This window comes from Austrofundulus limnaeus, unplaced genomic scaffold (genome assembly GCF_001266775.1).
Source record: "Austrofundulus limnaeus strain Quisiro unplaced genomic scaffold, Austrofundulus_limnaeus-1.0 Scaffold5, whole genome shotgun sequence".
NCBI classification, from domain to species: Eukaryota; Metazoa; Chordata; class Actinopteri; order Cyprinodontiformes; family Rivulidae; genus Austrofundulus; species Austrofundulus limnaeus.
The window spans coordinates 2,339,766-2,350,962 of record NW_013952407.1 but is presented as its reverse complement, the minus strand read 5'-3'; the positions used below and the strand labels follow the sequence as shown (position 1 = coordinate 2,350,962).

Sequence of the window (11,197 nt, the reverse complement as noted above, 5' to 3'; positions counted from 1 at the left end):
TTTAACTGTCTGGTATGTTTATCTTAAACTGTATGTACCTGTTACATACCTGGCACTTAATMGATATTTATTGGGTACTTACTGGGTACAATCCTGTTACATACTCTGGACTCACTGGCTATATCAGCATCTACTGGGAATATGTCATGTACATACTGTAGTATTACTACTGATATAAGCTGTATGTTTCAAGTGATCAATATTGTTAGTTCATTCAAAGCTCATCTCTAACTATGTCTTTGATAAATACAGTATATCAAGTATGAATACTCAGTACAGAAATATTTTGCCTGCAGCTACCAAGATGGACTAAAGCAAAGCAAAGCACTTCTTGAGGAGAAAAGTGAGGATGAGAGCGATGCAGAGAAACTGCTGGAACTGAAACATAAGGATGAAGAAAGTGGAATAAGGTATAAAAGCAGCAGGTAATTAAATGTTCTTCTTTGAACAACATATCAAGCATTGATTATAAGTTTATTTGAACTATATTGGTAAAAGCAACAAATATAATTAAAAAACTGATAACAGTTTTGGGTAATTTCTAAGCATTCAACCATCCATTTATTATATTTGAAGGAAATGTTTGGGTTCTACTGGGCCTTACTTCAAAGGCCCATTACTTTACATTCATTACACTTTGAGTAAGAAATAATATAGAAAATGAGTAGGATTAAATAAGTTTACACTTTTTCCTTTTCGAACAGATGCAGCACTGGCATTGAATTTTGTCATTTTTATAAATTACTTTTTGTGCGTGACTATTTGTCTTTTGTTTTATTTCTTTTTGTTTGGTTGGTTGTTAACAGTAAACCAGATTTATCAGTTTAATTTGACAGTTAGAATAAAGATAATTGTGTTGATATAGATTCATCATTGTTGTTTTGAATGTATTTAAACAACAAAAATGGAACTTTTTTCATGGGTCGTTCATTTGTTGTTTGTTGTGACAGTAATCCAGAAAGAACATAATTTCAGATAATTTGTAACTTAATTTGTCACGCTTCCTTCACCTTATTTATATTGTTTTAAAAGACTGATTTTAAGCATGTGCTTTAAAATGTGTGAAACTGTACAAAACTTGTCCGCTTTAAAAACACCTTCAATCCCAAAATGTGGCCACCAGTTCTTGTAATGCTTCGACATGAATCAATAAATTTAGTTTCTGTAAAGATGTACTCGTTTTACAGTGAATCGTTGTAGAATCTACTAACTGACATCTCTGATCTTCGCAGGAGGATTTCAGAGATCCTGGCTCTTCTCAATCAGATCTGCCCCAAGATCTCAGTGACTCGGCGTCTTCTTTGGATCTTCCTGATGCTGTTTGTGGTGATGTGTGTGGTTATCAGTATTTTCACCTTCTTCAGTGACTACTACAACCGGCGTGACGACACGTAAGATACCTGAGACTTTTTATCAACCTTGGCAGAGATCCTTGGACTAAACGAACAACCAAAGAACATCACAACAAAGGAGCTAAAACCACCGATCTTTGTCTCGTTGCCGTAAAAATCACACCCGGACTCACTTGAATGGGATGAACCTGAAGCCCGAGGGTTCAGAMGTGTTTTTGGGAGGTTACATGGATGATACTGCTTTAATGGTCAATGGGATTAAGTTATAATTTTATTATGAAAGAAACAATGACTGTTTATTGCAGCGAATAAGAAAGTTTAGGTTTAGGGACCAATGATATAGTGTAATTAAACATATATTTAATCAATCTAGTTGCATTTGTAACAATACATTCTGTTACTTTGAAGGATGATTGTGATACTTTTATTTAAATACCACAGAAAAACTGTATATTTGTTGAGATACGTAACCTGTTTAAGATAATATTACAAAACAAAACCCTCAAAAGGTTTTAAAATCCTATTTAAAAGATTGTTTTGGTACATTTATTGCTATAAAGTATTTTTAAATTTTAGACAAAAGCACAAAAAGTAGTTTCTTAAGTGCAATATTTTGCAGTTGATGGTTTGTGTTTGTTATTTTGGACTCGGCGCACGGGCAGATTGATTTTTTTTTTTATGAGCACTTTTTAAATGATTTGAGGCAAATGTTTTGTCATCAAATCCTATTTGAGTGCCTGTTTTAATTGCTGTTCGGATGTAATGCTTGTTTCACTTCACCTTTAAATGAAAGGTGCTTGAGGATATTCTGCAGGTTATAGATTTATTAAACTTAAATCAAGTTTAATCAAATATTATTAGTAGTACAACTCTCCTCAAATCATAGTTAAAGAAATGCAATTATTTCAGCCTTTAAGGAAAGTTGTTTGGATTCACATTAAAAATAATGATTTGATGGATATTTTTGAAGCATGTTTGCAATTCCTGCCAGAATTGATCCCAGGCTGCATTGGAAGTGCTACAGCTAGCTGCTACSGCTGGTGCTTGTGTTAGCWTATAACCATGAAATTCTACATAAYCAGTTAATGTGTAAGTGACAGCAAACTCTTTAAAAAATCTACCACACAGTGTTTCAGTTAAGCAGCTTTGGTCTRGTCTTCACTCAGACTAGCCATTATTATCAGTCCAGTCACAGCTAAATTATAGTTTTAGACTGAGGATAAACAAATTTTAACAGAGGTGTTCAGGCCTAGACCTCGAGGGCGACTAATGTCAGGTGTTTTAGAACAGAGACCTGTAAAACATGTAGGATAGTGACTCTCAAGATTGGACACTCCTAAATTGTATGTATGTTTGGGTAACATTTTATAATACTACACCTTATTTAACCTTAATCGTTAATAAATGGTTTAATCTTTTAAACATCATTGAGAAAATATTGTTATAAATTGACACATTTATTGATACTTTATCCATGAAGTCTAGTTACTCTTAAAATAATAAAAAATACATACTCATTATTTATTTATTCCTAATGACTCATAAACTAGTACGTTCATTTTCACCTGTGGAAATCAGACCAAAATTATAGTCAGTTCAAACATTTTTTAATCATTATTACAGGTCTAACATGGGGGCAGTTCTAGGGGAGGGGCCCACAGAGGCATTGGCCCCATCTGAAATCTGATTGGCCCCTGAAGTGCCCCTGTCCTTTCACTCAGCTCTCCTTGCCCAAGAACAATGATGGTGGCTGCAGTTKCACTTCCAACCACTYGTGGTGCCAGTGAGTCAAATAGGAAAGTCCAGCATGAAGSAAGCTTACAGAAGTCRTTTTCAATTTGAACAYTCCTGCATAAAAAGGTTTTTTACAACYATGGCTAGATTTTCTCACATGTGTGTTTGAGAGTGTTTCATTTATGTATGCTATGTAAAAATCATGTAAAATCGATGAGGATTTAGTGTGCAAGCTCTAGTGTTTGAACACGTGACTGATTAAATGTATAAACTTTACAAAAACTGGGGATTRGTGTYCTAGYATGTTGAATAAATACTTGGCCRTTCTATGAATATTGTGGCCCCTTGATGGCCCCGTACACTGAAAAATCCTAGATCCGCCACTGGTCTAACAGATGGTGTGAAAYMACATTTATATGAGCATATACATACATATACACACAGTATACAGAATAGTTCATTCATGAGTTATTAACCACAAATAAACAGTGAGTATGTTGGTTTTGGATGTAATTAGCCTTTATGGACAAAGCATTACTAAATGTGTTCATCTATAGCTTAAGTATGAATCATTTTTAATTAAATGATCTTTTCAGTTTTAACTGGCCATTTATTCATGAATAATTAAGGCTAAATGAGGCGTAGCTATTATAAAGTGTAATTATTTCACAAAACATAACGTTAAAAGCATGCYAAAAATCCTTAATTAATTCTTCATGGGCCAAATGAAGTGAGCTTGTGGACCAGATTTGGCCCGTGGACTGCCAGTTGACGATCTGAACTTTTCTCACTTACTGCTGGTTTGGTTAGAAAAACCAAAAATAAAAATAAAAATCCCACTGTACTATGAGATGAGATCTTTCCTGAGGTTGACATTTGGACAGGGCATGGAAAAAGAAAGGAGAAGATGAGAAATTAGAAATTAATATTTTGATTAAGTTGTTGAACAGAACCATATTTAAAGCAATGCCACATTTTTTTCACATTCAAAATATGCTTCTTATTCCACAGGTTTGAACAGTTTCAGATTATTTATAACCTTATTCACCCCACTGACACCTGACCAAAAAACAAAAAACACCACTAAGTCTTTGTCAGCAGCGCCCTTTGCGCCATTTCCTGCCAACAGGCCTTGTGGAGACATGTTTTTGTGGAAGTGGGATGTCATCGTGTGCCAAAGGCCCATCAGAGGACACCAGCGATAGCAAGTACGTGTGATAAAGTAAATGCCTCAAGAGAGGAAATCCTGAGGACAGGGTGCTGCAGTCAGATGTTGGAAATGATGAAAAGCTTTGACTTTAGTCACACAAATAAGGTTATAAGTTTCCTAGGTCAGTTTCTCTGCTCCGAGTCGTACTCTCTGCTAATTCATTTATAAATCATTCTTTCATAAGGTCCCAGTCTTTGATTGTTTTTGTGTCCACGTCACCTTGCCTTCCTCCGAATGTCTTCAAAGCTTTGCGTTTGACGTTTTAGCTAAATCGCTTTCTCTTCTGGCCCATTCTCCTCGAACATAAGATGGCTCTGGAGCTGACCTGTGCACGGTATTTCCTTCCTTCTTTTCCTTTACTCTCCGGCAGTGACAGAGCGCATGCACCCCAGAGAGCGGGCTCACCTCTATTTAACCGAGTCATTTGGTTCACATGCTCATAAATCCTGCAGCGCTCTCACCGGTCATCATGACCATGATCTGGCTGAGTGTCACATCGCTGCTGTCTATTGCTCCGGTCTTCTCGGATCGGAACGTGAGCCAGATCAGAGGTAAAGCACGAGCTTAAAGCATGAGCTAAAAGTTAATTTTGTTTAATGTTTTTTTTAATCTGCTTATGCTGTGCCCAGTTTTCCCAGCAGGGAACCAGAGTGTCGCTGGAGTGATCCAGGTGAGCTATTTGAACGACTGGAACCAGGTCAAGTACGCCTACGATGCCGTAGACGCCCGGAGCCTCTGCAGCTCCCTCGGGCTGCAGATCGCCTCAAAAGCACAAGTAGAGAAGGCTCTGAGCAGAGGTTTGGAAACGTGCAGGTAAGAACCACAGTGATGCTTCACTGTGGAGTTCAGTGAGCGTACAAATCAGAAATATATTGTGTTATCTTTAGGTTTGGATGGATTGATGAACATTTGGCAGTCATTCCTCGCATACATGCGCTCGCTAATTGTGGAAAAAATCAGACTGGGCTGGTGCCGTGGCGAGCCTCTCTAACACAAAAATTTGATGTCTTTTGCTTCAATGAATCAGGTGTGACACCTTTTCATTTGCACAGTAAAAAAAAGGAGGCAAGAATGTCAAAAAATTCTGGATTAAAGAAACAAACATTTCCTTAAAAAATAACTGTGTCTAATCTCTTGCTGTCTTTATGTCCATCAGATGCAGCAACACAATTGAAGGATGCAACAACTGATAGCCCTCTGAGCACCAGTTCTTACTCAAAAACCAGCACGCTTCCTTCTGAGGCGGCTTTTTCTCAGGGGACTCCTTCTGAGGAGGCTTCTTCTGAGGAGATTCCTTTTAAGGAAACTCCTCCCGAGGAGGCTTCTTCTAAAGAAGCGCCGTCTCAGGAGGGTGACTGGTTTTTGACACCTAAAACCACGATTTATGAGGTGGAACCAGCTCGCTTCGTCAGCAGTACACACAGCTCTACAGGAGGTAGGAGGCTCGGCTGTGATTGGACGTTTTTCTTTCATTCAGCACTAAATACCAGTAAAACAAATAAAAGCATGGCTAACTTCGTTGTCCTTGTACACAGCTGTTGTTTTCTACGACTACTGTAAGATAACTTGTTTTTGTTTCAGCAAAAATTGTGCTCATCACCTGCACCTGTGGCCTTCTCTTGGCTTTAGTGGCTGTAATCATGTACATCAAACTGTGAGTGGTCGTCAAAATTAAACCAGACAAAAATAAAATTTTAAATAGTTCAGATTTTTTGGGATATTGGTTTCATGTATAGCTATAGTTAACTTTTTGGCAGCTCTTTGAACATCATCAGTTTAAAGAAATGAGGAAGAAAGGAGCTGATGGGACTGAACATTTTTAATTGATTTATTCATTGCTTCTGGACTTTTTGATTCCATTCTGTGTTTAATAAAAGTATTTATATATTTTAATGTATACATTAATCCATGAAACCTTTAAGAATTGTCAGTTGTCACTTTGATTGTGGCCTCATTCAGACAAGCTGTTAGCTACCGAATCCTACTCCAAAATGTCTGAACTATCCCTTTAAAAATATCTACTGTCAGGTAATTGAAGTGTACTATTTTCTGAGCTAGTCGGGAGCATTATTTGAGTGAATTAAATCCTCTTTTCTGTCTTTCTTTTTTAATGAAAAGAAGAAAAAACTGCTCTTTGGGTTCTGATCAAAAGCAGCAGCAGCCGGAGAACATCCAGACACAAGAGTGGAAATGTGAGAACGACGCAGAAACAAAGATAAATGTCCAGGAAGATCAGAAGATACACGAYGAAGACAGTACACAATAAAAAAAGGTTATTTTCTAAAGACTTGTTCTCTGGGTTTTGTTAATATAATGTATGGAATAACTATGAAGTATTTTTTTTTGTATTTATGTGTATTATTTACTGTCGTGTGGTTTTACCACTAAAGGGAAATGTTCATGTAAATTAAATGTTGAAAATGTTGTGTTTTGATGCATCATTTCACAAAATGAATGTAAAACTTTGTGAAACAAACATTTTTTGTAATTTTATCTGTGTTAAACGTTTTCTAAACTSTACATGTTCTTGTGTCTGTTTACAGTAAATAAGATTTGAACCATGGCAGAATGTCAGAATATMAAGATAAAGGATAAAGTACAATACATGTACAATGTTTATACATTTAGGGTTTATTTAATAACAACGACATAAATTTGCTTCCTAAGATTTAGTCTAAACAGGACTTTGCAACCTAAATAAATWTTATAATTTGTATTTCCTTCTCGTTTTCCCACTAAATAAAACTGTCCAAAACCTTGAAATAAAAACAAAATAACTTGAGTATTACATAAATACTTCAACAAAAATAAATAAAACAGTTTAAAGGAAATTTAAAAAAAACTAAAATGAACTGTTGGTAGTTGCTGACTTTCATTTTAAAAAGAAAACTTTTAATGTTAACCCACTTTGATTAATAAAACATACAATCAGGCCTGTTTGATATTCAACTGATAGATTTCCTCTCAGGACGATAAGATAGTTATCAAGCTGTTGCTTACCGTGACTTACCATAGATATTTTATTGTTTATTCTGTTGTGGTATCAATTAAAATATTCATCTCTTTCTTGTTAGTTTGGGTCAAACAAGCACAGGGACCACAGAACCAAACATGACCCCAGATCTGCAGGCAGCAGACCCCTGCTCTGACGTGTCATCAATCACTGAAGCGTTTCTTTTTTTACAGCTCTCATTTGTTATCCGATTGGTTCAGCGTTGCTTTTTAAATGGAAGTATGTGCTTAGTTAACCATCGTAGCCAGATGGTGGCTTTTTTTTTTACTAAATAATGGTGACTGATGAWTCCTGAGCATGCTTTGATTCTGTCATATACGAGATTCTTTTACCTCCTAATGAGAAGTAATAACCTCAGACTGCACGGCGTCAACGATGAAGCTGAGCTCGTTGCACAGCGTCTCTTGTCTGTAGGCCATGCGAATCTGGGCAACGTTGGTCCGACGGATGTCGTTGCCTTCGTGTCCTTCTTTCAGGTAGTTTGCTCCTAAAAAGCACTTCTTTTCCTTAGAGAAAATACATTTTTTTAAAAAAAGTTGATAAAAAGCAAATTTACTGATATCTGGTTGAAACATTATAAAAGGATGTCAGAGTTACCTGGTGACTCAGTCCACTTTGCAGCACACTGTTCCTGGCTATTTCACACACATCACAGGTGCTGAGCTTCCACAGCTGAGCTGCTATAGCATACTCCTCCATCAGTGGCTCCTAAGATCAGGACCCACCCCCACCCCCACAAAAAAAAACAGTACATTCAACAGAACCATCCTCACAGCAGCAAAACCAGGTTTCTGTCAGACTTACCTTGGTGTAGTGGAACTGCATGGGATCATCCGTGGCCAGGGACACACACAGACCTTTGTGGAGGAACTCTTTAAGGGGATTTTTAGAGTATTCCAGAAAAAGGCTGTTGTTGCTCAGAGGAGACATTGCAATCGGCACCTGGGCCAGGTAGTACATGTACTGCAGCACAGGACTCTGAGTGGAAGAACAAACATTKAGTTAAGAAAGAGTAAATATAATTCGGAYCATGCTAAAGAGAAAAGTTAAGTGAAATCTAGATGTGTTCCAGTGATTGGTGTGAAACAGAACGAACTGATTTCTCAATTTTTTTTGATGAGCTTTAAAACACCCTTAAAATGTCGAATGATAAAAGCTTGTACTGTTATGTAGATGTATATATGCGTTGTGTAACCAAATGTGTGCATGTGTATTTTTTTAACAAAACAATCTATCTATAAAACAAATTCATACAAAAGTCAAAAATCAAAGAAAAAACAGAGAAAAAAGTCACGAAAAGGAGCATAAAGAAGTATAAACTTATATCTGTCCCTATTCACTAAATTATAAAAAATAAAATCAATGTGTGTATGTATATACATACGTATTTACTGTAAATGTATGTATTTATACAGACAGTAAACATTTCTTTTTTGTAGACTGCATTATCTCCAAATAGAGTAGGCAAATATAAGCCTATTCTCTTTGGGTAAATTATTGGTTTGTAAAATAGTGTTTTATTTTGTTTTCTTATTTTTTTGCAATACAAATCCACCAAAATAAATCTAATCTGAATCTAAACAGGTCATTTACACTGGGTCTACAAAAAGCACAAACTTATTTGTGGTCAAGTCTTAGTCCTGACAGTAGTATAAGTCTATATTTTTCTAGCTGTCGTTTCCGCAACTCCTAAATAATTTAAATCTGAAACAGTTTATTATATTCCTCGGGTGGATTTTAAAATCAAACATCCGCTACTGGAAAAGTCATTTGAGTCAACAGAGTTTTGCCACCTCGTGTAAATATCAGGAAACTCTGGTCTTTTTTTTTTTTCTGGCATTGCTTTTGGAACAAATGTTCACTCACAAGGAAATCCAAACTTCCATTTTCCTTCCTAACACTTGCAATTTGTTTTGCCTTTTTCATTTATCCTGTGAAGAAAGAGCACTGTGCGATTGGAAACAGACATCCAGAGGGGCATTCTTACAAAAATAAGGCAAATAAATGCAAAAAAAAAAGTGTTCTCAAACCAACAAACACTGCTGATGAGGTTTGCTTTTTGTTTGAACCTTGAGCTTCACATCTGAAGGAATTGAGCCGTTAGAAAAGACCCCGTGAGCACGTTCTAAAGACCTTCTTTAGGTTGAGGCCGTGTGAGATGTTGTCGGCAGTGAGGAAGGCGGAGACCAGGTGAGTTATTGATCCGGCTTCTCCGCAGTGAGGACGAAACTGGAAGGTGTTCAGTCCAAGTTCTCTGTGGATRGAAGATATGCAGGATTAAACCTCGTTTTCTCAAACTGCAGATTATTCTCCATCAGCTCTCTTTCTTTGACGAATAACTGAGTGGAAGGCGGCGTCAGCTCTCACTTTCTGAGGTTGTTGAGCACCATGATGTTTGCGTACATATAGAAGAGGTAGTAGCTGTAGGGGGGGTTGTCATCGCTCACCCACTGCTCGGGTTTCGGGCTCCTGAAGGAAAACATGTGATTGCTGTGTTTGGACTCATCATCTACGCTGTCGAAGCCGGACACCTGCAAAATACGAAAGCTGCCTTTTTATTTTGAAATTGCATTTTAGAACCTCTAAGACCTAAATTACTGCAAACAATTAGTTTTTTCTGCACAAACAAATCTCACCATTTTGAACTTTTTAAACATATCTTTAATTAACCACTTTGCTCTTATAAACAGTATAAACGTGTCTTTTAAATGGTGGATAACATTTCTTAATGAATACGTTTGTCAATGATTGAGCATTTTAGCTTTTTTTTTTTTACACTGCAGGTGTTTCAGTATATTCATCTTCCTTCACCTGGTGTTAATTTTCTGCCAGCAAGCACTCATATTTCCATAAATTGCATTAAAATGCTTTCAGGAAATGTTTATATGTTTACACTTTTTACAGTGTTGATTTTTGAAAATAAGATTAAGCATCTTACATATTTGAGGAAGATGTGGAGTTCTTTGTGCTTCTGGGGGTTCACGGACGCCTCAAACAGAGGAAGGAACACGTTCTCCAATATTTTGGCAAAATTAGGCACCAGCTTCTTCGACTTAAAGATATCGCTGGAAGAGAAAAGAAAACGGTTTTAATATTTAATTCGGTGTATGGTCATCAGAGACTTGTATCTATTTATAGGAATGTGAGCTCACTATATTCTGGGCACTTGGATCATCCATCTCATGTTTGGCGAGTGCAGTTTGTGCTGAATGAACCACTTGGCGAGACTTTGCCACTCGTCAGCAGAGCGTCCGTAGATCGACAGTCTCGGCTCTGCGTGCTGATACTTACTCTCCTCCAAATCATGAGCCACCTCCTGTGAGATGAGAGGAAGAGTCTGCTGAAGTCAGTTGTTGCATTTTAATTTAAAGGGGGGACATATCACGCAAAATACACTTTTTTAGCTGTTAATACAATAAGGAGTTAAAATAGGAGGAATTCAGACCAAACAATTGCAGTTCCACTTAGACCCCAACTGAATGATTTGAATGTGAAAAAGAAGGATTTTAAAGCAGGGTATGTCTACTTTAAAATGTTCGGCTACAGGACGTGATACCTTTATGATCTGAGCAAAATACTCTCCGTTGATGTCGTTGTCTGTTTTCAGGAAGAGTTCTCGGAGCTCACTGGCACCCACTGGGTTATACTTGGAGTTGAACTTGTCAAAACGATGAAACGTTTGTCTCCCCTGTGAATTCCAGTTGTTAGAAAGTGAAAATCAGATGCCAGAGTGATCGGCGTTTATCATGGTCTTTAAAGAGATCCCAGATTAGTTGTAACATTAGACTTTATTTGATAAACATGTATTTTAACTGTAAAATAAAGACTGTAAAAATACTGTAGGTTGTTTAGTTTTTATAATTTTTTAAAATATATTTTAACACGGAC

The 11,197-nt window shown here is 36.8% G+C and overlaps 3 protein-coding genes across 6 annotated transcripts in view; 2 read left to right on the top strand and 1 right to left on the bottom strand.

Annotated features, from left to right (window-relative positions):
- The window catches only part of mrvi1 (murine retrovirus integration site 1 homolog), a 19,154-nt gene extending 16,841 nt beyond the window's left edge, over positions 1 to 2,313 (top strand). Inside the window, exons 19-20 of one of the 2 annotated variants that reach the window (XM_014026925.1) lie at positions 297 to 410; positions 1,233 to 2,313. In XM_014026925.1, coding sequence (XP_013882379.1) covers positions 297 to 410; positions 1,233 to 1,395 — 277 coding nt within the window. In that variant the 3' untranslated portion in view covers positions 1,396 to 2,313. Of the gene's footprint in view, positions 1 to 296; positions 426 to 1,232 lie in introns of both variants that reach the window. The other variant, XM_014026920.1, reaches the window with a different exon arrangement.
- A 1,880-nt stretch (positions 2,314 to 4,193) lies between these two features.
- lyve1a (lymphatic vessel endothelial hyaluronic receptor 1a) lies at positions 4,194 to 6,813 on the top strand. 2 transcript variants are annotated; one of them, XM_014026911.1, is made up of 6 exons: positions 4,194 to 4,847; positions 4,926 to 5,109; positions 5,184 to 5,323; positions 5,453 to 5,731; positions 5,878 to 5,950; positions 6,418 to 6,813. In XM_014026911.1, exons 1-6 carry the CDS (start codon positions 4,730 to 4,732, stop codon positions 6,560 to 6,562), a joined length of 939 nt encoding a protein of 312 aa, XP_013882365.1. In that variant the 5' UTR covers positions 4,194 to 4,729; the 3' UTR covers positions 6,563 to 6,813. The 2 variants fall into 2 exon arrangements, with proteins under 2 accessions (XP_013882365.1, XP_013882358.1); XM_014026904.1 differs by having other exon boundaries at positions 4,204 to 4,847; positions 6,415 to 6,813.
- Positions 6,814 to 7,452: 639 nt separating this feature from the next.
- ampd3a (adenosine monophosphate deaminase 3a) overlaps positions 7,453 to 11,197 on the bottom strand; it is a 16,708-nt gene continuing 12,963 nt past the window's right edge. The window contains exons 9-16 of one of the 2 annotated variants that reach the window (XM_014026880.1): positions 10,866 to 10,997; positions 10,462 to 10,625; positions 10,248 to 10,374; positions 9,677 to 9,840; positions 9,443 to 9,563; positions 8,114 to 8,287; positions 7,907 to 8,017; positions 7,453 to 7,815 (exon numbers count right to left, since the gene is read on the bottom strand). In XM_014026880.1, coding sequence (XP_013882334.1) covers positions 7,645 to 7,815; positions 7,907 to 8,017; positions 8,114 to 8,287; positions 9,443 to 9,563; positions 9,677 to 9,840; positions 10,248 to 10,374; positions 10,462 to 10,625; positions 10,866 to 10,997 — 1,164 coding nt within the window. In that variant the 3' untranslated portion in view covers positions 7,453 to 7,644. Of the gene's footprint in view, positions 7,816 to 7,906; positions 8,018 to 8,113; positions 8,288 to 9,442; positions 9,564 to 9,676; positions 9,841 to 10,247; positions 10,375 to 10,461; positions 10,647 to 10,865; positions 10,998 to 11,197 lie in introns of both variants that reach the window. The other variant, XM_014026890.1, reaches the window with a different exon arrangement.